The sequence below is a fragment of the Chlorocebus sabaeus genome, chromosome 3 (assembly GCF_047675955.1).
Source record: "Chlorocebus sabaeus isolate Y175 chromosome 3, mChlSab1.0.hap1, whole genome shotgun sequence".
In the NCBI taxonomy this organism is placed as follows: domain Eukaryota; kingdom Metazoa; phylum Chordata; class Mammalia; order Primates; family Cercopithecidae; genus Chlorocebus; species Chlorocebus sabaeus.
In genome coordinates, this window is record NC_132906.1 from 3,529,932 (window position 1) to 3,557,051 (window position 27,120).

The 27,120-nt window shown below is 41.5% G+C and overlaps 1 protein-coding gene across 3 annotated transcripts in view; it reads left to right on the forward strand.

Annotated features, from left to right (window-relative positions):
- Positions 1–27,120, forward strand: part of TNFRSF19 (TNF receptor superfamily member 19) — a 105,885-nt gene that overhangs the window by 51,861 nt on the left and 26,904 nt on the right. For all 3 annotated transcript variants that reach the window (XM_008021721.3, XM_008021723.3, XM_008021720.3), the window contains exon 5: positions 2,751–2,836. In XM_008021721.3, the coding sequence (XP_008019912.1) occupies positions 2,751–2,836 (86 nt within the window). The remainder of the gene's footprint in view (positions 1–2,750; positions 2,837–27,120) is intronic.

Below are 27,120 nucleotides of genomic sequence, written 5' to 3' on the forward strand. Positions count from 1 at the left end.
GTTTGTTGTGATTGTTTTGATAGTAGCCATCCTTATGGGTGTGAGGTGATATCTCATGTGGTTTTGACTTTCAGTTCAGGGATGATTAGTGATGTTGAACATCTTTTTGTATACCTGTCAGCCATGTGAGATATTTCTCCAAAGACATTTCTCTGGAGAAATGTCTTATTCAAGTCCCTTGCCCATTTTTAAATTAGGTTGATTTTTAAATTGATGAGTTTGTAGGAATTGTTTATATAATATGAATATTAACCCTTTGTCAGACATATGATTTGCAGATATTTTCTTCCATTTCATAGGAATGTTTGTGTCCTCTGATTTTAGGTTTAATGTAGTCTCATTTGTCAACTTTTTTCTCTTGTTGCCTGTGGTTTTGGTGTCATATCTAAGAAATCATTGCCATATCTAATGTCATGAAGCTTTTCCTCTGCATTTTCTTCTAGGAGTTTTATACTTTTAGGTCTTTAATCTGTTGCATGTGGATGTCCAGTTTCTCCAGCATTCCTTAAAGAGACTGTTCTTTCCTCACTGAGTGGTCTTGGCACCTTGTTGAAAGTCACTGACCATATACACAAGGGTTTACTTCTGGGCTGTCTTATGTATTCCACTGGTCTAGTTGTCTGTCTTTATGCCAGTACCACACTATTTTGATTATTGTTGCATTGTATTATGTTTTGAAATCAGGAAGTATGAGTCCTCAAACTTTTTTTTTTAATTTTTACTTCATAAATTCCAAAATGAGTAATTTTATTAATGTCTAGTGGGAAGTCACTGTGTTATATATCCTTTGGAAAGATTGTCATAATCAAGTGAAAATAGAATGTTGAGCAATTTCTGAGTGTATCTGGGCATTTGAGATAATTTACCTAGTTTCAAATGCAAATTTTGCTTCTACCATAAATTATATAGATTGGCTACTACATTATCCAGTTTCACAAAATAATTGCATCTGCCTGCCTCTGTAGACTTGTTCTCTATATTACTATTTTTGTTATAGAAAATTTATGTTGTATGTACGAAAAAAAATCACTTGAATTCCTACAATCTAGAAATAATCGCTGTTAATATTCAGTGTATAATATACTCGCAAACTTTTTTCATTGCAAATATATACATATAAGTTTTTTTTTTTTTTTTTTGAGATGGAGTTTCACTCTTGTTGCCCAGGCTGGAGTGCAATGGTGCAATCTTGGCTCACTGCAACCTCTGTCTCCCACGTTCATGCCATTCTCCTGCCTCAGGCTCCCGAATAGCTGGGATTACAGATGCCCACCACCACGGCCAGCTAATTTTTTGTATTTTCAGTAGAGATGAGGTTTCACCATATTGGCCAGGCTGGTCTTGAACTCCTGACCTCAGGTGATCCGCCTGCCTCGGCCTTCCAAAGTGCTGGAATTACAGGCGTGAGCCGCTGTGCCCAGCTACACGTAACTATTTTTATATGTATTGGTAAGCAATCTCAGAAAACTGATAGAAAAGTGCGTGCCTGCACGAAATGGAATTATATCCTATATATTCCTTTGTTTTCACTTAATGATATTTCATGAATTTTTAAAAATGTGTATGGTAGGTCTTCGTCATCATTTTTGAAGGCTATCTGGCATTTCATTGGGTCTACCCTGATTGGTTATTTCTATTGGTGGACATTGGGATTATGCCTAATTAGCTTTTTTTTCTTTTATAAACAATGTTGTGATTGTATTCTTACACCAACATCTTTACCCAGTTGATTATTTCTTTAGGATGAGTTTCTAAATAGGAAATTACTAGATAAGAAATGTAAACTATTTTATTGAGTTCTAGTGACACATTGCTAAATTGCCCTCCTAAAAGCGGCAATTTATGTTCCCACAGGCAGTATATACATATACCTATTGGCCTACACCCACACCAGCACTTTCCCAATTTTCTAAGTAAAAATGATATATTTTCATTTTAACACGAATGTACTTGATTAATAATGAAGTTAAACATTTTCATCTTAAATTTCTTTAAAAACATTTAGTTGCATCATGCTCTTCAGTTTATGAAATTTTTAAATTATGAAACATTCTTCTTTTGGGAATGAAAGTTCTTTGCTTATTTTTCAATTATAGTGTTCATTTTCACCGTCATGACTTTTAAGTTTTACTTTATAGACTGAAGGTATAGACAGTACTGTAATTAGGACAATTTTTCAATCTTTGTTTGACCATTACCTATATTGATGGTGCTGTATTTATTTATTTTCGCCCTTCAGATGTCTTTAAATCTGTGTGTGTATGTGTGTGATTGCTGTTAATCTCTTCCACTCTGACTCCTAGTTTCTTGTTGCCTAGACAGACATTCCCATATCAAGATTGTATGAGGATTTCCCTGCATTTTTCCATTGCTTTCATGGTTGCTTGATTTTTTGGTGTCTGAATTCCAAATGCTAAAAACTAGTTCTTTATTCATGTATAAGGTGTTTTGTAGTTTCAGTTTCAATAGAAATGCCGAAGACCACTGACTTTTTATCCCCCCATCTGCACCCCCACCCCAATATGGAAGAAGTGCTGAGAAGCATCTGCAAAATGATGTTTAGGGGAATTTGATATTTCTTAAGTGTTCACTTCTTCCTGTCCAAAAATGTGTCTACCTAAGATACTATTATTTAAGCCTCTGTGTACTTTTAACCATAGAACTGGTAATGGAGACTGTTGGTAATTTATGACCACAACTGTAAGCTTAGATGAAAGAACTAACAAGGAGTATTTTCTTCTCTCTTCTAGATTTTATAGGAAGACAAAACTTGTCGGCTTTCAAGACATGGAGTGTGTGCCTTGTGGAGACCCTCCTCCTCCTTACGAACCACACTGTAAGTGAACACGACACAGGCAGAGCCAAGGCCTGTGAAAAAGTTTAAATTTGTAAACCTTTCTTCTCTGGCAGATGGAGCCAAGTCTGTCTCTCCTGTGGGGTGTACAGTGTGTCCTCTTTTATCAGGCTTCTAGCAGGACAGAAGAAGTTCTTTGTTGTGTGCCTCAGTTAGCACACCGGGCCCAGGGATTAGAATGTCGAAGTGGAGTGCAGACATTTCGCCACTGCTCTGCTCCATTCGAAGCCTTCCCTGGCATCCTGAGTCTGGAATTCAGGCGACTGTGATTAAGCAGGCAGCGCACATCCTCACTCGTAGGTCTTCCTGCCCTGGCCCCATGAATTCCTGGGTTTTCTTTCCTAGTCCCCAGACAGGACTGTGGTGGCACCTCTGCCTTCCCAGAAAAGTTCCTCTGTCTGAGTCACCTGCCCTCATTGTATGTCACTAAATGGAACTTAGGTCACTTCATCGAGTCCTTCTTTTTTCTCATTTAACAAACAAATGAGAAAAGAGAACTCATTGCATGCTGGGGATACAACTGTACGTGAGAAAATTGTGCCTTTTCCTCTTCATGTTAACATTAGTTACTCCTTTTGACTATGTATTTTGTGTAGACATAAAAGGTATTTGTTTCAAGTTATCAACCAGAATCAATTTTGAATAGGAAGACGAGTGACCTGTCACTCTTTTTAATCCTAAACACAAACCAGGCCAATAAAAACCCACAGGAAGGGAACTGGTGAGTGGCCCCTGTGTGGCAGAGCACTCTTGTCTGTGCCACAGCAGGGCTCAGGAGAGCCACACTTGACGGCTCAGGGGAGAGCGAAGGGCAGGAGGGAGGACGGAGGAGGCTTCTTTATCCCACACACAGGTCGCTCATGCCTTTCTGGGGAGCATTGTTTTGATGTCATTTCCAATGCATGGGCTGTGTCCTCTTGCTTGTTGCTATGGTAAAAGTCCCATCTGAACTAATTGAAAGTTAGTGCATCATTTGATAAGGTCACATAGTGCTTCTCTTTCCAAGAGTGTCATGGAATTTCGCAGTCCATATTAGTGTATCCTTTACCAAAATGCATTACTTTCTATTCTTCCTTTGAAGTGATAGAAAAGCAAAAGACGTTGAAAGACTTTCTTTTATAGAAAATGTATATTGATCCTCATTTTTATAATAGGTAAACATTCACCAAATAATTCATCGCAAATAACAAATACAATATTGAATGCCTGTTATCAGACACAATGCATATGCTTTACTTGTTTTGTTTTGCTTAATTTTCTCAATAATCCTATCATCAGTCCAAATCTGTCAATGAGAACACTAGTCCAGAGAGGTCAGTCCCGTTCCGTTGTTGGCTGCTAAGTGCCAGAGACAGTATTCAAATTCCAGTCCAATTCTTTCCACCACAATCTACTGTCTCCCTAAGGAAAACCAAGCTATCTCATCTTTCCTACACATTGACTCTTTCTCATATTGTTTTCTTCAATATTCATCACTTAAAGAAAACACTAAAAGTCTGGCATGTAAGAGACACTAGAGGAGTGTCTTTAGGCCACTACACAACCCATCAAAGGACAAGCCCTCTTGCCAGTTTAACGTGCAGTGACCTGGGCTTGCCCGTGGGTCAGCCCAGCCATCATTCTGTCAGGAAGCTGAGTTAAAACCATGCACTGCAGCCCAGACCGCCGCACAGAAATTCTGTGAAGGCAGTGTTGCCACTTTAGAGTCAGAAAGTCTGAGGGTTTTTCCCGTTAATTTATTGCATTTATATTTAATACAATCAAGTCAAAACTCTGAGGCTTTGGGATTTTCTGCCTTTGAGGTTCTGGCTAAGCTCAGATATCACAGATATCACAAATTTGCCTTTGAAGGTAGATCTCACATGTAACTTTTAGTGCCTTGTGAAGTCCTTAGTAATTTAGTGTTGTGTGAAGTCCCTAGTATTTTAAAAAGAAAATTAACCAGTATATATATATGTGTGTGTGTGTGTGTGTGTGTGTGTGTATGTTTCTTCATATATGAAACTTTAGAAAGCAAGGAAAAACAAGCTCTTTGTCAAAGTAAAAATTGCAGTGTGCACAGCTGATAGCCTTTCAAATCACAAAGCAAGACAGGCTGGTAGCCTTCAGTGAGCATGAGTCCTTATCTCTGTAAAAGAAAGTTTGCTGCCTTTGGCACAGCTCTTGGCAATAGTTCCAGAACACAACTAATCTCCTCAGAAGAGATTTTGGAGTCTTTTGGGAAAATTTTGTAAGGCGCCTTATGTTTTCATTTCTTCCACTTTGGGCTTTTTTTTTAAGCTCATCCACAAAGAGCTACTGCTTCAGTGATTTTTTTCTTCCCCCCTGAGGAGTTCCTGTGCTACTTAGACTCTCAGCTAGAAGAAAGTGACACCTCTCAAGCTAACTTCAGGAATGGGGTTTGTTTCAAGGACATGCCTGGTAGTGGGAGAGGCAAGAACTCTCTGGAACCAGCAGTAGCCCTCCCTGAGGGTCCCAGGTGGCCCAGAGTCTGGTGGCACACCGCGCCTCTGCAGAAGGGGACCCTGCGTGCTGCATGCCCTACAGCTGCTCTCAGGGTCTGCAGGGCTGGCTGTCCTAACCTAGTGGGTCTCTTCGCTCTGGATTTCCCGTTTCTGTCCGCTGCCCCAGGGACCACCCCAGTACCACACCTGTCTGTGGCCTGTGTGTGGCCAGCACTCACCTCCCTGAGGGCTAGGTCTCCCCTTGTGAAATGGAGTGGTACCCGCCTGCTGTGGTTGTGTTGCCAGCAGGGTTGGATTCACATCTTGGCTGCGCTTTGTACTGATGGTGTAACCTTGGGCAGATAGTCTCCCCTCTTTGAACCTCTGTTGACTCTGGAAGATGCCCAAGTCTGCAGATTTTGGATAGAACTAAATGAACGAGTAGTCCAGCAACATGATACCTGCCCTGGGGCAAGCTCGGCAATGACTGTCTACCCGCTGGCGTGCCTTCTTTCAAACCATGACCCTGCCTGTCCTCGGCCGTGCCCTGGCAGATGTGCTCTTCGGAGGGTCCTGCTTTGGAGTTGTCCCGGTCGGGGAGGATCTCATGGTGTGTCTGGCTCTGATGTTTGTCTTCTGGGGCTTCACCTCCCCTGGTGGGTGAGCACTGAAGGGTACCAGAAAGTGGGTGCCATGGAGTTTTGTGCCTGAGAAACTCAGATGGGGGCCAGGTGCTGTGGCTCACGCCTGTAATCTTAGTACTTTGGGAGGCTGAGGTGGGAGGATCACTTGAGCCCAGGAGTTCAAGACCAGCCTGGGCAACATAGTGAGACACCATCTCCACAAAAAATAAGAAATTGGCTAGGGATGGTGGTGTGTGCCTTTGGTCCTGGCTACTTGGGAGGCTGGGGTGGGAGGACTGCTTGAGCCCAGGAGGTTGAGGCAGCAGTGAGCTGTGATCGTGCCACTGCACTCCAGTCTGAACAACAGAGTGAGACCCTGTCTCAAAAAACAACAACAACAACAACAACAAAAAAGAAAAGGTAAAAAAGAAGAAGCTCAGATGACTAGACTGGGAGGCTGAAGGCTGAAGAGACCCGAGTTAGGCCAGTCTCTCCCCTCTCTATCTTGATCTGAGGCCTCCGGCCCCACCCCCACCAGATGAACTATAATCCCCGCCTCCCCAATAACAATGGATTTGTGATGATAATCCTCCCATAGCCCCTCTTTCTGGGCACTAATAGCATTAATGTGTGACACTGACTGGCTGGGCATGGAGCTCGGGGTTGATGAGTGACACTCCTGTAAATTGCAGATAAATAAAAAGACACCCATTACATAGAAATGCCTGCTGCAGGCATTGTTCCCCCAAGTAACTTCAGTTCCTAATCACCTGTGCCCACTTAGAGCTTCAAGGAGAAATAGAGAAAACCACACAAGAAAGTTTAGAACCGTATCCTGCCTTCAGTCTGATAAGAAATGCAGATTCAGTATGATTTCTTTTAGCAATGTTTACTTAATTTGGAACAAATACTGTGGTTGAAACAAATGGTTTTGAAAAAATTCAAAGCGGTTTTCACCAGAGTACAACTTTATTTAAGTATGTTTAACCTAGATGTTTGCTTTGTTCTCAGGGGCTTTGTAAGACAAGCCACGTGATCCTGGAGAGATAAGGGATCAGATAAATCACTGTGTGGGAGAAAGGAAAGCCAGAGCTGGGCTGCCTGCAACTCTTAGGAATTGTATGGGCTTCATACTCTTAGAAGACAGCAAGCAGTTGTTTGCACCAATAAGTAATAAATCACATTATTAAAAGTTCATTATTTTCCAAAGGAAGTTTAAAATATATTTTAAATAACAAAGGCAATTTCAAATTAGACTTTTAAAAGACGTATTTGCTCATTAAAGATCATTTTTAACATTTAGTAGAAAAAAGCCAGTGGTGGAAGGGAACCCCAGTAGTCCCCTAAACAAAGCATTTGCAGCACTGATCATGACAAAAACAAAGACAGCATTCTAAGTGTTTTCTTTTCAGCCTTTTTTCTATCTATGCCACTGATTTTGAAAAGATGGGCATAATTACACTGGACATGCTATTTTGGATTCTTTTGCTACTTGGGATATACTTTTTTCATACAATGACTTGTTTGGGTAAAGAGTCACACAGGTACGTGGCCTACAGTTGGACTTCTGAGGCTGTCCCTATTCCACATGACACTGCTGTCCCCTTCTGTGCGAGCTGTCACGCCTTACTCATTCTCTAACGATGGATGCCCATGAATGTATTTCTGTGTCCGAAGGTACTCATATCTTTGTCTCTTGACATTCAGTGTTAAATTATTTTAAAGTAAGGGTGCCTGGTAAGTAAGAGTACCTCTTTTAAACCAAACAAAAGCAAATTGAAAAGGAAATAAATTGGGAGCATTTTGAAATCGATACAGGTTTTCTTTAAAGGAGAAGGGAGAGGAGGGAATCTGGGAGGGAGAGGGAGAAGCAGCAAGTCCCTCGTGTTGAATTCCAAGTTGACTTCAGCTCTTTCCTGAGTATTTCAGCCAAACCATGGAGTTAAGAAGCCAATTCTTGGTATCCTCTTCATCCCGGGCACTGAAACATTTACTGAATCTGATCAGAGTAAATGACTGCATAATGAGACGCAGATGAGATATAGATAATCCAAAAGCATTTTCCATTCGCTGGGAACGTTATGTGATTTTTACTGTGTGTGTGGATGGTTTTTTGTTTCTGCAGTGGAGTTGTTTGTGATGAGTTTGCTAATACTTAACGGCCGCCTTTTCCAAGAGGACTTCCTGGGGCCTCTGCATGACAGGCCCACAAAGCCAGTGTGTAGAGGACTAATTAAGGGCTCCATTTACTCAGGGTTTTCAAGTCGGCTGTGGTCCTCAGACCGAGACTCCTAAGTGTCCAGCCAGGGGATCACTGGCACAGCTGCTCTTAAGGGGCCTTGCTTTGGGTATTGTTTCAGGAACAGATAACTGCTACTATGCATTTTAAATGAGTATCTGAGGCAGCAGAGAAGGGGCGCTTTTTACAGGCAAGTCTTAAATATTTAGCTCTGTACTGCCCAACAGAACGTTCAGGGCAGGGAATAGAAGACAGTGAGATCAAAGGAAAGCCCATGGTTGTGGAAGGCAGATTACCCAGCCAGGCCTCCCTGGGATGTTCAAAGCAGGGATTCCCTCCATTGTTCACTCATTTAGGATTGGTTTAAGTTACTGTTGCTCCTTCTCCCCTTCCTCCCATCGTCTAGAGTTCCTTGGTTTTCTTTACTGTATCTCTTTCTTTTTGTCAATAACATGTGCTTTCATTATTTCACTGAAAATCATCTAAAATAGTAGTAGTCAAAGGTTGCTTATGTGGAAACCAAATAAACACAGCTGAAAACTTAAAGCAGGTCTCTCCACACAGTCCCAGCTCTATAGCTCTATCAAGAGGACACCTTTTAATCGCTCCCTTGGAACTCATTTATTTTTTGTTGCGAGCATTACTGTACCAAACCAAACCAGCCATGCTGGAGAGGATTAGAAGAGAGAGGAGAAGCTCATCGAGGCAGCCAGAGGTGAAAGCGCAGCCTGCAGGGAGGAGTCAGAAACTCACAAAAAGCAGCATGAAGAATCCAAACACATTGTCATTTGATGCCTTTTAGTGTAGAGCAAACAGACCTTTTCATCCTAATGACTGACCCCTGAGGTTTTCTCTCTAATACCCCTAAGTATGATAATTACAGTTCTTATGATCATTCTGAACCCCAAAAAGGAGTGCAGGGATGATCACATTACATTTGTTGACATCGTTTTTCTTTTTTGAGATAGTCTCACTCTGTTAGCCCAGGCTAGAGTGCAGTGGTGCGATCCGCACAGAGCACTGCAGCCTGGACTTCACGGGCTCCAGCGATCCTCCCACCTCAGCCTCCTGAGTAGCTGGGCCCACAGGTGCATGCCAGCAGGCCTGGCTAGTGTTCGTGTTTTCAGGAGAGCCGAGGTTGAATTTCTGAGCTTGAGTGGTTCACCTGCCTCAGCTTCCCAAAGTTCTGGGATTATAGGCAGGAGCCACCACACCTGACCGTGAAGTCGTTATCAAGGAAGCAGAAAACTGTTGTAATTCATTTAAAAATGATTTACATCAAAAATGACCCTCTCAAGGTTATTTGCTTATTGAGGTAAACGATTGTTTTCTGAAAATATGTTGAAAATTTGTTACAGCAAACTCCTCATTTTCTGAGGATGTTCAAAACAATAGCTGGGGCCAGGCACGGTGGCTCATGCCTGTAATCCCAGCACTTTGGGAGGCCGAGGTAGGCGGATCACCTGAGGTCAGAAGTCTGAGACCAGCCTGGCCAACATGACAAAACCCTGTCACTGTTAAAAATACAAAAATTAGCTGGGCATGGTGGCAGGCACCTGTAATCCCAGCTACTCAGGAGGCTGAGGCAGAAGAATCACTTGAACCCGGGAGGCAGAGGTTGCCGTGAGCCGAGATCGTGCCATTGCACTCCAGCCTAGGTGACGAGTGAAACTCCGTCTCAAAAAATAAAATAAAATAAAAAATAAAACAAAACAAAAAACGATAGCCTAGCAGTTTAAATGTGTTGGCCTGTTTAGAGAAAAAAATGCACCATAAATGTAATTGGTTTATGTGATTATTTAGTTACTTCAAGCATTTATTCTCCAGATATGTCTCCATAGCCCTAGTTTCATTAAAGTTAAAGAAATCAGAAAATTCTTTAAAAAGTTTCTTTAACACATGTGCCCTACATTCATTCTTGTCTCCCAAGAAATGTCCTTTTTCTCAAACTGAAACCTTTCAAATTTAGCAATTTTTTCCCATAAAGTTGCTAAATATTTGTGAGTCATTGACTTTGTCTGTTATCAGTAAAAACAGAAAAGTTGAATGCCTTGACTGAATGAGTTGACAGCACCCCTTGAATCTGGAGCTGCTCTTGAAAAAGTCTCTGTGTGCCTGAGCCTTTGATGGGGCCTTCTGAGAACAGTAGCAGTTGATTATTACCTAGTCACCAATAAATCTCATTTATCTGGCTTTTATCTTCAGTCTCTGTTAGATATTTAAAACCATTGAGCTGGCTTAAATATTTACTCACAATAAACAGGTTGTAATTTGTTAAAGGGCATCACTAAATTAAATGAATTTCAGATTAAGTACAGTTGATTTTTAAAAATGTCAAACCCAGCAGGACTGTTTCACTAAGTTGTGGGCTTAGTGAAATAAAGTTATATTTGCTTCATTCTCTGTCAAGAGACCAACGGGTTAGTGAAACAGTCCGTTTGTGGCCACACACATGGATCTGCGATTTGTGTGTGTCCCCATCAAATGCTTAAAATAAATGTGAGTTTATGGAGGAAAGCAGACTCATGATTGATGCCAGACCTGTAGTGGATATCCTCAAAGTTCAGGCTCTATCACTCCTTTTCGTATAGGGAGCGTTTACCCTCTTGAGGTGGCACGTGAGGGCCTGCACCCTGTGGGGAGACAGCTCTCGGGTTCACGTTCTGAGGAAGCCCAGGGGATGGGACCTTAACCAATGGATCGGGATCATTTTGTCTTTACACTTGGGTGTGTAGCCACTTCCTAGGGGGTTTACTTGAGTAACATCATTTTTGAGACGGGAATAAAGAAGCTCCAGAATAGTGTGAAATAGCAAGTATTTCTTAAATTCTGAAAGGTACCAGGCATTTCATCTGCATTTCTCAGGCTGCCCTTCACCTAACGGTCCATGGTGTGTGTTTCCTTAAAGCCCTCATTCCACAGGACATGGTGACGTGGAGGGGAGACAAGTCCTACCCCAGGCATTCCTGGCAGCACAGACAGGCCAGGCTCAATACTGCCTCTCCAGGTGAACTCCGAGGGACAGGATTAAGAGAGTTTTAAAATAATTTATAAATTAAGAAAAATTCTGAAACTATAAATAAAATGTAATTGAGTCATCCTACTTGAAAAAAATGGGTAAAATACCTCAAAGTTTGAAAAGGGCATTAGAAAGTTAAAAATGGAAGCTCGAAGTCAAATTTCAAACAGGAATTAATTAGTTTAGAAGATAATATCCCACTTTGGGTTTTTAAAACATTATTATTTTTTGAGATGGAGCCTCACTCTCGCCCAGGCTGGAGTGCAGTGGCGTGATTTCGGCTCACTACAACCTCTGCCTCCCAGGTTCAAGCGATTCTCCTGCCTCAGCCTCCCAGGTAGCTGGGATTACAGGTGCGTGCCACCATGCCCGGCCAATTTTTGTATTTTTGGTAGAGACGAGGTTTCACCATGTTGGCCAGGCTGGTCTCGAATTTCTAACCTCAAGTGATCCACCCGCCTTGGCCTCCTAAAGTGCTGGGATTACAGGCGTGAGCCATGGAGCCTGGTCTACAACATTATTTTAATTGCTTCATTTATGATTTCGATTATCTCAGAGAAAATATTTTAAGTATTCATGAGAGTTTTATCTATTATAAGTCATGCAGCAGTTTTCTTCATTAAATATTTAAGAAACATTTTTTCTTGATAATTATAATTTTAAAAGGAAGTTTAACTTTCAAAATAATTTTTGAACTTTACTGAAATATAATGTATATACAAGAAGATGCATCCATTTTAAATGTAAAATTCGGTGAGTTTTGATGGATGTATAACTTGTGTCATCTTTTAGCCCATCGTGATACAGAACATTTCTGTCACCCTCCTATAAGGAAAGTGACGATTTTAAACATTGGTCTTGGAGTGGCCTCAGAGGGGTCCCTTAGTGAGCTGTCTCGAGGATATGGTTTAGGCATCGTTTTGCTCTGTTGCTGTTGTACAATGTGTGCATGTGTATGTTAGTGCTTCCTGTCCTTGCTTCATTCTCTGTCAAGAGACCAACAGGTTATGTTATGAAATTTTCTCTTTAAATGATCTTCTGAAAAATCTTCAGTATTGAACTTTCTCAAATGCCACTGAAAATAATTCCTGAAAATATTGCCAGGGGTCGAAGGAGGCATGGTTTTCTTCAAAAGGAGAAAAGTTGCTTTTGAAAATTCTTGGTATTGGACTGTTTCACACAGGAAACATGTCAGGAAGTCTGTCCTGGGTGCAGGATGCTAGTCTGGATATCAGCGAAGTGCTGCAGAAAGACGTGTCTCCCACGGTGTCAATGATCGGCTCGTCATCTCCGTTAGGGACAGCGATCTTGACTGCTAAGACGTCCCTACCACTGATGAGGACACTGGGGCTGCCCTGGTGAAAACCACAGGCCAACTTCCCAGTTCTCAGGGAGTTCAGATTCTGAGGCTGCAGGGCGGAAGTATGATTTACAATAAGGCGCTGAGGGAAGGGTGATTAAGGTGACCTGGGACAGGGCCCTGAAAGAGGGGAGGAGACAGAGACACCCTCAGAAGAGGCCACAGCTGGTGACTGAGTCGATGGGTGTATCAGATAGGGCTCCTGGGCTGTTGTGAAGATATATTTAACTTCCCTAGGACTGCTGTTGGAAATGGAGCTGAGGGGAGCAAGGGAGGAAGCAGGAACTTGCTCTCCTAGTTTAGCAGAGCATTTTTAGCTGGCACAGAAAATGTATGTGCTTTGAGAAATAGTGTGGCTTTTCACCCCTTTCTCAAGAGTTGGTTATTAGTTTATTTAACTAATTCAATTTATTTAATTTAAATAAATCTTATGTATTTAGTAGTTACATGTTAATAATATTATAATATTAGTTATGTTTTGTTTGCCTCTTTGGATAGTCAATGAAAATTAGAGTTGTTTTTTTTTTCCTAAACCCAAGTGAAACACATATTTGAACGAGGTTAACTTAAGCTTTTATATTCTGCTGTAAGCTTTGACATTATCATGAGTGTTTTCTATGATTTTAGGCCTCGGGGACACAGATAAAGGCCTGAAAAATAAAATCAGGCTAAGCTCTCTCTGATTACCAATTTTCTCATAACGCTCTCAGTTGATATCCCAAGACTAATGCAAACCCATCTACTCGATATTTTTCATGGAAGCTCATTTAGGCTTCACTGTGAAGGCGGCTTGATTTTGAGTCCTAACGCTTAATTTTCAGACAAATTATTTAACTTTTCTTCATCCCTGTTTCTTAAAATGAAGATGCTAGTAATTGTAAAAGAGGCAGTAGTGCCGGGTCTGCATCCTGCATCGCCTTCCTGTTCCAAGTCTCAAGAAAAACACTCTCGGCCGGGCGCGGTGGCTCACGCCTGTAATCCCAGCACTTTGGGAGGCCGAGGCGGGTGGATCACGAGGTCAGGAGATCGAAACCATCCTGGCTAACAAGGTGAAACCCCGTCTCTACTAAAAAATAGAAAAAAATTAGCCGGGCGCAGTGGCGGTGCCTGTAGTCCCAGCTACTCGGGAGGCTGAGGCAGGAGAATGGCGTGAACCTGGGAGGCGGAGCTTGCAGTGAGCCGAGATCCAGCCACTGCACTCCAGCCTGGGCGACAGAGCGAGACTCCGTCTCAAAAAATAAAAAAATAAAATAAAATAAAATAAAATAAAATAAAATAAAAAAAGAAAAACACTCTCTTTCTAACCTAACCTGGAGTTCTTGTGCTTTGCCTCAAGTCCTGTCACATGTAAAATTATAAATGAATTAACAGCCGTATCAATTCTGCTAGCATAGAACAGAGCAGGAAACACTGTCTAAATCCAGATTTTCTTTTCAGTCTAGACTCAAACCACCATACCAAACTGTGCACAGATACACGTTTTTTTCTTAGTTGGAAGTTAATGGGTGGAAATACTTTGAGTTTCATCATCTGAGAATAATTTCACAGATTACTTCTTCAAATAGTGCAGTGAGGTACGTAAGAGTTATCCACTGACCACAGGGAAGGCAGCCTCACAGGATCAGGGTCCGCAGGCTACCACCTGCCTGTGTCCACAGGGCCTTCTCCAAATGGGAGGGAAAATGGACACTCCGTTTGCTTTCACAGGGGCTGGAGGCCTGAGCCCAAAATGGAACCTGGCACTCAAAGGGTTAAGGAGAGTCCGTGGTGAAACTGGGAGGGCAGAGGCCCAAGTTTCTGGTCTCTGTTGGATTCCCAGATGGCAGCCCCAGATGAAGCACAACTATTTTTGAGCTTGCCCTCCCTCAGCACAGATGTTCAAGGCCATAATAATGTGTTTCTTTGATGGTGTCTTCTGTTTCTTGGTGCAGAAGTTTAAAAGCCTCATTGTTTCATCAGTCAGATAAACACAGCAAGACCTTATGGGTCGGTAGAATATTAAAAAGAAAAACATCCTTGCCGGTAGGGAAGGTTCCTTTACTTTCCCATGTTTGTGAGAGACACTGTAGGTAATCTGCTGCCAGTGTACGGCTTTTAATTGTTTTCAATGTTAATGATGGTATTTATGGTAATGAACGTACGAAACAGCTGTACTTAAAATCCAGCAAGTGCCCAAGAGGAACCCGAAGCAGTGAGCTGCTCCGGCATAATGGGGTGCCTTCCATCCGCCCTGCAGTTAGGGCCAGGCGCGGAGGCCTGGGGTGCTCCTCCCTGCCTTGTCAGTCCCTCCTCGTGGTCATTGCTTTTCCGGTCTTCTTTTCTTTTACTCAAAGACAGGCGCGATCATATTTGGCCTGGTCCATCCTGGTGGGTGGCAGGTCTCCAGGCCAAGTGATCTGGAAGCAAGATGAAAAGAGGAGAAACCAAGTTTGGTTGAGGAACTGACCGAATCTCAGCTGCGGTGGCGGTCAGCCCCTGTAGCAGCTCCCTCCCTGACTTGCTCCCTTCTGCTGATGCCTCTGGGTCCCCGGTTTGCTTCAGGATCCCTCTTGCTGCCTTAGTTTACCCCGCACCTCTGAACCATCCTCCTGACCCCTTTGCTCCCTCAGCCTCCCATCATGCTGCGGGGTCCTGTCCCTGGGCTGCCGGGTGCCCTTCAATCCTGTTTTCCTTGAATTTTACTGCCAACATTTCTGCTGGTCTGTTGGGTAATTAATACACATGCACATCATAGAGTGGAAAACTCTTTATGTCTTTATCTTGTCCATCTGTAGTTTGCTGTTGTCCTGTTGAGAAGAAATAAGAGCTGTTTAGTTCAACAATTAATTTTTATTTTCTGGATGGAAACATTCACATTTTATACTATAATAAATAAAAAACAAAGTCAAATTTAAGGAAATTTTAAGGCCAGGTGTGGTGGCTTACACCTGTAATCCCAGCACTTTGGGAGGCTGAGGAGGGTGAATCACTTTAGGTTAGAAGTTCGAGACCAGCCTTGCCAACATGGTGAAATCCTATCTCTACTAAAAATACAAAAATTAGCTGAGCATGGTGGTGTGGGCCTGTAATCCCAGCTGCTCAGGAGGTTGAGACAGGAGAATCACTTGAACCTGGGAGCCAGTGGTTGCACTGAGCCCAGATCATGCCACTGCACTCTAGCCTAGGCAACAGAGCAAGGCTCCATCTCAAAAAATAATTTTAAAAAAATTTAAATTCTTTAGCACTTACTGTTGATCATAGAGCCAAGAATGAGTTGGTAACCACTCAGTTTCAGTGCTCTTGGGTGACCGCAGGCGTTGGGTACACCAATTCATACAGTCCCCGTGGCAGGTGTCCTTGGGGACACCAATTCAGGACATAGCTCCTTTCCTTTGCCTCCCCTCAGGAGCCCTGCTGTGCACAGCTATAGCCACATGCCAAGGGGATTTGTCCTACCCTTTCCCTGGAGTCCCCCACTGGTGTTAGGAGCAGACTATGAAAGATTATAGCTCTTGGAGTTCATGCTTGGTGCTTCTTCCCTAGGTGGCTCCCCAGCCAATACCACCTGGCACAAACCAGACAGGCCCCCCGGAAGATTTGGCCAGCAGGGCAGTGGTCTACGTGCCCTGGCCCGGCCCTGGAGGGTTCGGGTGATAGCAAGAACTGAGGCATTGGTGGGAGGGAGGGAGAGAAGGAGAGCCCAGAGGATTTGGAAAGACCATTTCCAAGCACTGCACATGGCTGGATTTGAAAGGATATGCTAAAATTGTTCTTTATTTTTCTAGCAATTGAAATACAAAGGACTTATTATTGCAGTCAGAATGAATGATGATACTGTGGGGTTTGGCTTAGGAACAAAACAAAACTCTGTTGACATGAGCACCATACTCTGTGCTCAGGTTAGTAAGGATCGTCCACTCACTTTGTAGTCTCAGGCAGCACTGACACCTGACTGAGACACTGTGGTGCTGTCAAGCCAAGCAGCGGAGATTTCTGGGTGGCGCTGACCTGCAAGAGAAAGGGGTTTGGCTGCCCGAGAGGCTCTGTTATAAAACATGCTGTGGGAGGCCGTTTGTGTAGCTGGAGGAAGTTCACAATGGAAAATAATGGTCTTGATTGGACAGGGAGCCAGTCCCATATCTACACACTCCAAATAGAGACTTGGTGACTTGTAGCTTGCTTTTAAAAGTCCATTTTAGTAACCAAACAGGATACTAAGAGAGGTCAGAAAATGTAGCTATAGCTGTGTTAATGAGAATGATTAGAAACTGCCAGATTTCTGTGTAACTTCATGCTGCCAGCTTATCGCCAAGTTAGTGCTATGACAACCTTCCTCGACTACTAACCTGCACCCAGCTTGGAGTGAGAGTGTGATTCTCTCTAGTTAAAACTAAAACAAACAGTCAAAGAGAGGGGAGGCACCAGATGAGCTGATCTTTCTGGTTATAAACGCTAGGCTGGGCCAGGTGGCTTCCCATCTTCCTTCTCCTGACCACCTCTCTCCTACACCTTCCCCTCTCAAGTAGGTCTTTGTCTTCCCATGTTGGCAAACTGCTTGCCCAAGATGTTCACGCGAGCACCACCAATCCATTCTTCGAATGAGTTAAATCAGATGGGCTTGTCTACGAAGATAATTCTCATATGTTCCTCTCACCACCCTTTTTTTCCTGCCATAATTTTGCAGTAAGTGAGGGAAACCATTTGAATGCTGATAATCGAACTAGAAAACATAGGTCCAAGGAAACACAGGTTTCTTCTCTGCTTTTTTTTTTTTTCCAGGTTCATTTCTATCAATCTCCTTTCCTTCAGTGCCTCTTTTCTTGCATGTATTTTCAATATGTGATGTCATTTTTTCTTAATGTTCATTAATGTTGCTATTTTCTTGTTGCTACATAGTTAATAAGTCCAAACCCAGGTCTTAGTGCCCAAGCAGCGAGGGAGGAAATAGTCATACTGTTTTAGTTCATGTAATAAAGGCCTCCGGGAAAGATTTTGGAATCTTTGTACAAAAATTACGCTCAGTTATGGTACTATCAGCTTTCTCGCCTGTGCAGAATTCTCTAATGATCTATTGAAGGAAAATCTTATAAATACAGATCCTGGGCTTGTTTTCCATATCCCTTGAGTGAGAACATTTACCATGATGACTTCTTTAAAACTTTGGCAGGAGGCATCTCAGCTTTGTATTCTGAGAGCTGTCTTATGTAATTGACAAATAATTAAATGTTTTCTTATTTGCGGATGAAGGATTTTCTTTTTTGGCAAGGGATGGAGTCTGGCTCTGTCACTCAGGCTGAAGTGCAGTGACGCAATCTCAGCTCAGTACAACCTCTGCCTCCTGGGTTCAAGCGTTTCTCCTGCAGCTTCCCAAGTAGCTGGGATTACAGGCATGCACCACCACACCCGGCTAACTTTTTGTACTTTTAGTGGAGATGGGATTTCACCATGTTGGCCAGGCTGGTCTTGAACTCCTGACCTCAAGTGATCCACCCGCCTCAGCCTCCCAAAGTGCTGGGATTACAGGTGTGAACCACTGCGCCTGGCCAGGATTTTCTTAGTAATGACTTTACCATTTCATTAATGATATTCCTTGAGTTTAATTATTTTGCTAATTGTTGCTTATTGTTATGTAACATTGCTTGATGTTACCAGTGAAGAAATAGTTTTGGTGAAGTCCTTTGAGATCCTCAGATAAATGTATGATGCTGCTTGATCTAGGACAGGGCAACATCCACATACATTTGTCGCAGATTGAAGATATAAGTCAAAAATGTTAGTACGCATAATCTAACGAAGAGCGTCACTTACCCTAGCCTAATTTAAACGTGCTCAGAACACTTATATTAGCCTACACTTGGGCAAAATCATCTAACGTAAAGCCTATTTTATTAGAATGTTGAAAATCCCATGTAACTTACTAAATACTGTATCATACACTGTCAAAATTGCAATGGTTTTACACCATTGTAAAGTCAACAAATGTTAGATTGAACCATCATTAAGTCGAGGATTATCTGTAACAGTGCCCATGCCTTTATAAGAAAGAGGTCTAAACTTCTGGAACAGATTATTTTGGTTTGTTTTTAATCATTAATTCTCCTTCTTAACTTTAGTACTTGAGGGCTATGGGGACACACGCATCAACAATTAGTTGCAAGTCACTCATTCCATCACGTTTTCAAAGGCCTATCCACTATATAGGTGATTTCAGTTAAGAGACAGTCCAGATTCTGACATAATCATTGTAATGTCTTGATTCTGAATAATAATTGGAGAAAGCATGACTAACACTTATGGCAGTTTACTGGGTGCCAGGTTCCATGCTAACCCTTTATGTGCAGTACTTCATTCAGCTCTCACAAAAATCCTGTGAAGTACACATTGTTATTTCTTGGTTTTACCAGTAAGGAAACTGAGGCAAGAGGCTGTCATTTGCTGGTGGTTACACAGCCAGTACATGCAAAGCCAGGGGGTGAACCCAGACTGTTGGCTGCAAAGCTGTTAACCATTACTATGCAGCAGCTTCCAGTAAGTTTTAAAGCCAGGAAAGAGGGAAGGAAAGAGGGATGATGGCCTGTTGATGTGCTTGTTATCATACATGGACCAGTGGAGGGAAGCTCTATGTAAATCTTTTTAAAAATTTAAACTATGATCACTCAGAACTGGAATGCTTAAATTTATCAATAAGCAATGCTTCCAGTTTTTTGTCAGTATATATTTACCCCAGAGCTCCAGCCAAAAAATCTGGTCAGGTCTTTGGAATAGATGTGTTTCCAGTTTACTCCTCATTGAGCAAAATCAGGTTCATGTAAGCACAACTTTAATGTGTGTTCACAGGCACATGAAAATTTACCACATCAATTCTGCTAATGCAGTTTTTTCATACATATATTAATTTATCTAGACAGTGCTGCCATTTTCTGCTTCATCAGTAGGTGTAATTAAAAGCAACTATTCTTTGTAATTAATATGTTGATATTGCATTCTTATCTTTAACCCTTTGATCCAGAGTAATGTTCTGTCAGTACCAAACTAATAACAATAAACTTATCTCTCTCTCTGAGAGGAGATTTAAAGCCACTGGCTATTACCTAAGATTTTCCAAGAGCAGAGATAAAGTAGCATCTAAGAACTGATAGAGTAAGAAGTTGTTATTTAAAGAAGTTTCGGCCGGGCGCGGTGGCTCAAGCCTGTAATCCCAGCACTTTGGGAGGCCGAGACGGGCGGATCACGAGGTCAGGAGATCGAGACCATCCTGGCTAACACGGTGAAACCCCGTCTCTACTAAAAAATACAAAAAAAAAAAACTAGCCGGGTGAGATGGCGGGCGCCTGTAGTCCCAGCTACTCGGGAGGCTGAGGCAGGAGAATGGCGTAAACCCGGGAGGCAGAGCTTGCAGTGAGCTGAGATCCGGCCACTGCACTCTAGCCTGGGCAACAGAGCAAGACTCCGTCTCAAAAAAAAAAAAAAAAAAGAAGTTTCTACTCTTCTAATAGCATACCTCTTCTGTTTTATAAATTCAGCAACATGTTTTGATGAAAGCTCTCATGAATGCACTGGAGAGCTTTGATTCACATAATTGCAAGATTTGGACCTTTCTGCCTATAATTCAGAAGATAAAAATGGGATAATGCAAACCATTTTGGAACATTAGCTGTAATTCTGTCTCTTTGAATGCCGTGTAAAAGGGAGTAATATTTATTGATAATCTAAAGGAAACTTTTTAAAGTGACTCTTCTAAGAACTTGAGAATTAAAATAAATGTGAGAGGAACCAAGTGCTTTAAATTTCAGAACAGATATAAACATCTCCTCCAGTTTCACGAAGGACATTTCACATTTTCTTCCTGGTTTTCTTCCAACACACAGTAACAGGCTGAGGATGGCAATAAAACAATGATGGGCAGGCAGCCAGAGGAAAGCAGAAATAGTTAAATCAGAATTGCCGGATGGCGAAAAGGTGCGAAGATCCTCCATGGGGTATCTCCAGGGCGAGTCCTGCTCTGTGTGATTCTAAATAGCTAAATAACCTCCACCCCTCAGTGCCCCAGTTGAGATCCCATCAGTGCCATTGTAATGTGCATTTGTTTTGTTCCAGGGATAGTCTTTCATCTTTTACATTTCACTTTACTGACCCTGGCTCACAGCACTTAGACACAAGTTCATACAACAATCTAAGTGGGAAAAAAAGATAAAAAAGTTTACCTCTTAGGGGTGAGTTCTGCTCACAATGAAAGCATAGTTATGAATCACCAGTATTAATAGTAAAACAGAGACAGCTTGGGGCCACCTTAAGGTTCTGCCTTGATTCACTTACATTTTAAATCACAAAAGGGCTGATAATTAGGGCAGTGCCTACCAAGGGAACTTAAAAGAAGAGTCAAGCTCAGAAGTTCTGTATTTATAAACCAATGTTACAACATTGCTCACCATAGGGAAAAAGCTTGCATAGCTGTACTGGTTTTGATGTGCCCTCAGTTTGTTATGGTTTCGCTATGTCCTCACCCAAATCTCATCTTGTAGTTCCCATAATCTCCACGTGTTGTGGGAGGGACCCAGTGGGAGATAATTGAATCATGGGGGCAGTTTCCTTCATCCTGTTCTCGTGATAGTAAGTTCGTTCTCTCGAGATCTGATGGTTTTATAAGGGGCTTTTCCCCCTTTGCTTGGCATCCCTCCTTGCTGCCACCACGTGAAGAAGGATGCTTGCTTCCCCTTCCAGCATGATTGTAAGTTTCCTGAGGCCTCCCCAGCCATGCTGAACTGTGAGTTAATTAAACGTCTTTTCTTTTTAAATTACCCAGTCTCAGATTTGTCTTTATTAGCCTCATGAGAACAGACTAATACACAGTTCAAAAAAGAAACTCAGTGAAAACGATATCAGGCACTAGCTTGGAAACTCAGCCCTCAGCATATTTGAGGACTGTGGTCTGACATGATGAACTTTCGCTTCTACTTTGTGCAGGAGAACTGCGGTGAGCTGTCCTAAACACAGACGGTAGGAAATAGGCTGGCCTGTATGTCTGCCAGTCTCAGACGCTGGTGAGCAGAGAGAGCAACCCCCTGTGTATCTATATATATTTGGGTGAAGCTTCAAAAGTAACATAAGAATGATTCCTTAGGAAACAGATGCAAATCCTACTGTAATCCTTCTGTGATCCTCTGTTTGAAAAATAATACTTTCTTACTCTAAACAACCCACTTCAGTAATAGATCACCAGTACTCTTAATTCCACTGAGCTCTGCTCCTCTTACTTTGTGACATCACATTTTCAGATCACATTTTGGTTTCATTTTAGCTCAGAATCATTTGATAATAAATTTGTAAGGGGCTACAATGGGCAGGGCCACTGATTTTTTTAAAATCACCAATCTTTTCTTCAGAATGTACAGATTTGTTTTCTGTAACTAATCTCTAAAATAAAATATCCTGATGTAGCCTACCTTTTTTTTGAGACAGAGTCTCACTCTGTTGCCCAGGCTGGAGTGCAGTGGTGTGATCTCAGCTCACCACAACCTCCGTTTCCTGGGTTCAAGGGATTCTCGAACCTCAGCCTCCTGAGTAGCTGGGATTACAGGTGTGTGCCACCATGCCCAGCTAATTTTTGCATTTTTAGTAGAGATGGGTTTTCACCATGTTGACCAGGCTGGTCTCAAACTCCTGGCATCAAGTAATCTGCCTGCCCTGGCCTCCCAGAACGCTGGGATTACAGGTGTGAGCCACTGCGCCTGGCCCGTTGTAGCCTACTTATTTAAGAATCAGAAGAACAGAGCCACCGCGCCTGGCCCGTTGTAGCCTCTACTTATTTAAGAATCAGAAGAACTGAGCCACCGCGCCTGGCCCCTTGTAGCCTCTACTTATTTAAGAATCAGAAGAACTCATCTTGCAAAGCCTTGGCTTATTTATGTCTCTCTTGAAATGTGTTCTTTATCCTTCGCTTGTTTTCTCCTTAGCTCAGGGGCTGACTCCTCCTCTATCTGGCTTCCTAATTTCAAAGCCTACCTGCGTTTTGCCCTAGGTCCTCTTTACACTGTGCGTGCATAGGTGTCTGATCAGCTCCTCTTTACACTGTGCATGCATAGGTGTCTGATCAGCTCCTCTTTACACTGTGCGTGCATAGGTGTCTGATCAGCTCCTCTTTACACTGTGCGTGCATAGGTGTCTGATCAGCTCCTGGCTTTGGACGTTATCTCTGCACTGATGCTTTTTGCATTTATATCTGCAGCTACAATCTCTTTTCTGCCTCAGTTTTGTATGTCCAGCTGCTAGCTTAACAGATCGACATGGATACACAGGCATCTCAAACTTAACAATTAAAATGTTTTATAGCTCCTTCCTCCCTCCAGCAAACCCATGGTCCCTCAAAACTTCCCCATCTCCATAAATTAATAGACAGCACCTAATTCACCCAGTGGTTTACTGTAAAACCTAAGCATCGTCCTTGCTTCTGTCTTTCCTTGCACCTGACTCACAGTCCATCAGCGTATGCAAATACTCTTAAACAAGCAGTTCTCAAATCAAGCCAACTGACAGTACCGCCATGACTGTAATCTTTTTTTTTTTTTTTTTTTCTTTTTTGAGACGCAGTCTCGCTCTTGTCTCCCAGGCTGGAGTGCAGTGGCACAGTCTCGGCTCACTGCAAGCTCCGCCTCCCGGGTTCATGCCATTCTCCTGCCTCAGCCTCCCAAGTAGCTGGGACTACAGGTGCCCGCCACCTCGCCCGGCTAGTTTTTTGTATTTTTAGTAGAGACGGGGTTTCACCGTGTTAGCCAGGATGGTCTCGATCTCCTGACCTCGTGATCCGCCCATCTCAGCCTCCCAAAGTGCTGGGATTACAGGCTTGAGCCACCGCGCCCGGCCTATGACTGTAATCTTAACCCAAGCCATCACCATCATCATCTGGACCAGTGCGGCGCCCCCAGGCCTGCACTTTCTCTCTTTCCCTCCCCGGTCAGCAGGCAGTGATCTTTCTGAAGTGGAAGGCAGAACCTGCCACCCTCCACCCTGAAGCTCCCCCAGTCACTTCCTATTAGCTTTCTTTTTAATTGTGGGAAAACAAATATCACATAAAATTAGCCACTTCAGCCTTTTTTTAAGTGTACAAATCAGTGATACTAATAACATTCATGATATTATGCAGCCATCAGCGCTAAGCTACTTCCATATCTCTTTCATCACCCCAGACAGAAGCTCCACACCCATTAAACAAAAGCTCACTGTGCCTCCCTTGCCCTACCCCGGTAATTTATAATCTACTTTCTGTCTCTCTGAATTTGCCAGTTCTAGGTATCTCTTATAAGTGGAATTACATTAATATTTGTCCTTTTGTGTCTGGCTTATTTCATTTAGCATAATGTTTTCAAGATTCATTCGTGTTGTGGTATATATCAAGTTTTCTTTCCTTTTGAAGGCTGAATAATATTCCACTGTATGTCTGTGCCACATTTTGTTATCCAGTCATCTGTTGATGGACGACTGGATTGTTTCCACCTATTGGCTATAGTGAATAATGCTGCTATGAAGATATACAAGTATCTGATTCCTCATTTTCCATTCCTTAGGGTATATGCCCAGGAGTGAAATTGCTGGGCTGTATGGTAACTCTGTGTTTAACATTTAGAGGACTGCCAAATTGTATCCCACAGCAGCTGCACCAGTTTTTTACATTCTCACCAGTAACAGTCATACATTTTCACACAGGTCCCAATTTCTCCACTTCTCCACCAAAACTTGTTATTTTCTATTTTTTAAATTATAGCCATCCTAATGGGTATGAAGTGGTATCTCATTATGTCTGGATTTATATTTCCCTAATTATTAATGGCGAGCATCTTTTCATGTGCTAATTGGCCATTAGTATGTCTTTGGGTAAATGTCTATTCAAATCCTTTGTCTACTTTTAAATTTGTTTGTTTCTGTTGTTGAGTTGTAGGAGCTCTTTATATATTCTGGATATTAAATCCTTACCAGATAAATGAATTGCTAATATTTTCTTCTACTCTGTGGGCTGTCATTTCATGTCCTTGATGGTGTCCTTTAAAGCACAAAAGTTTTTAATTTTTATAAAGTCCAATGTATCTATTGTTTTCTTCTGTTTCCTTTGCTTTTGGTGTACATTTAAGAAACCATTCCAAGCCCAAGGTCATGAAGATTTTCCTCTATGTCTTTTTCTAAGAATATTTATTTATTTATATATTTATTTAGAGATGGCGTCTCGCTCTGTCACCCAGGCTGGAGTGCAGTGGTGTGATCTTGGCTCACTGTAACCTTGAACTCCTGAGCTCAAATGATCCTCCTGTCTCAGCCTCCTGAGTAGCTGGGACTACAGGTGACACTACTATGCTCAGCTACATTTTTTTTTTTTTTAAATAGAGATGGGTTCTCACAGCATTGCCGAGGCTAGTCTCTAACTCAAGCAATCCTTCCACTTCAGCCTCCCAAAGTGTTAGGATTGTAGGCATGAACTATTGTGCCCAGCCTCTTCTAAGAATTTTAGTTTCAGCTCTTGGATTTAGGTCTCTGATCTATTTTTAGTCAACTTTTAAATGTGGTGCGAGGTAGTCTTCAACTTCATTCTTTTGCATGTGGACATCCAGGTTTCCTAACACCATTTTTTGAAGAGGCTTCCCTTTCCCCATTGAATGGTATTGGCACTCATATAAAAAAAACAGTTGACCATAAATGTACGGATTTACTTCAGGACTGTCGATTCTGTTCCATTGGTCTATATGTCTGTCATTATTCCAGTACTATGCCCGGTTTTTTTGTTGTTGTTGGTTTTTGCTTTTTTTTTTTTTTTTAAATGTAGCTTTTGTAGTAAGGTTTGAAATTGGGAAATGTGAGTGCTCCATCTTTGTTCTTTTGTAAGATTATTTTGACTGTTTCAGGGTTCCTTGAAATTCCATGTGAATTTTAGGTTCCTTGAAATTTCATATGAATTTTAGGATAGGCTTTTTCACTTCTGTAAAAAATACCATTGAATTTTGACAGAAATTGCATTGAATCTGCATATCACTTTGGGTAGTATTGTCATCTTAACAACAGTAAGTTTTCCAGTCTATGAACATGGAAGGTGCTTCCATATATTTTGGTCTTCTTTAATTTCTTTCAACAGTGTTTGATAGTTTTGAGTGTACAAGTCTCGTACGTCCTTCGTTAAATTTATTCTTAAATATTTTAGTCTTTTTGATATTTTGTAAATGGAATTATTTTCTTAATCTCCTTCTTCAATTGTTAATGGCTAGAGTATAAAAATAGAGCTGATTTTTGCATGTTGATTTTGTATCCTGCAATGTTGCTGAATTCATTTATTAATTCTAACAGTTTTTTGTGGAATCCTTATTGTTTTCAACATGTAAGATAATGTCTTCTACAAAAAGAGGTAGTTTTGCTTCTTCCTTCCCAATTTGGATGCTTTTATTTCTTTTTCTTGAGTAATTTCTCTGGCTAGGACTTCCAGTACCATATTAAGTAGAATTGGTAAATATGGGTATCCTTGTCTTCTTGATCTTGGGGGAAAGTAAGTGTTCAGTTCAGTCTTTCATCACTGAATGTGATGTTAGCTGTGAATTTTTAATATATGACCTTTATAATATTAAAGAAGTTTCCTAGTTCATTGAGTGTTTTTATCATGAAAGTGTTAGATATTGTCAAAGGCTTTATCAGCATAAATAATTTTGTCGCGTATTTTTCCCCTTTATTTTAATATTGCTTATTGTATTGACTGACTTTTGTATGGTTAACTACCATTGCCTTCCTGGGATAAATCCCACTTGGTCGTGGTGTATAATCTTTTAATATGCTGCTGAATTCAGTTTGCTACTATTTTGTTGGTAATGTTTGTCTCTATATTTATAAGGGATCTTGAGCTGTAGTTTTTTTTCCTCATAGCACCTCTATCTGGCTTTGGTATGCAGCAATGCTAGCCTTGTAGAATCAGTTAAAAGTGTTCTCCCCTCTTCATTTTTTGGGATGAGTTTGAGAAGTATTGGAGTTAATTCTTCTTTAAGTATTTGGTTGAATTCACCAGTAAAACTGTCTGGTTGTGGGCTTTTCTTTTTCAGGAAGTATTTGATTACTGATTCAATCTCTTCGGTTATATAGATCAATTCAGATTTTCTGTTTCTTCTTGTGTCTATTTTGTTAGTTTATGTGTTTCTAGGAATTTTTCCATTTTATGTAATTTGTCCAATTTGTTGGCATATGACTGTTTATAGTATTTTCTTATAATCCTTTTTATTTCTGTAAAGACTTTAGTAATATTCTCTTTCATTTCTGAATTTAGTAGTTTGACTATTCTCTCTAATTTTCTTAGTCTAAAGTTTTGTTGATTTTATTGGTCTTTTCAAAAAGTCAACTTTTGGTTTTATTTTTTCCATTATTTTCCTATTCTCTATTTCATTGATCTCTGCCCTAGTCCTCCTTACTTCCTTTCATTTGCTACCTTTTGGCTTAGTTTGGTTTTTTTCTGTAATGTTTTAAAGTGGAAGGTAAAGTTGACTTTAGATCTTGCCTCTTTTTTAATGTAGGAATTTATTGATACAAATTTCCCTCTGAGCCCTGCTTTTGTTGTATTCCATAGTTGTGGTATGTTGTGTTTTTA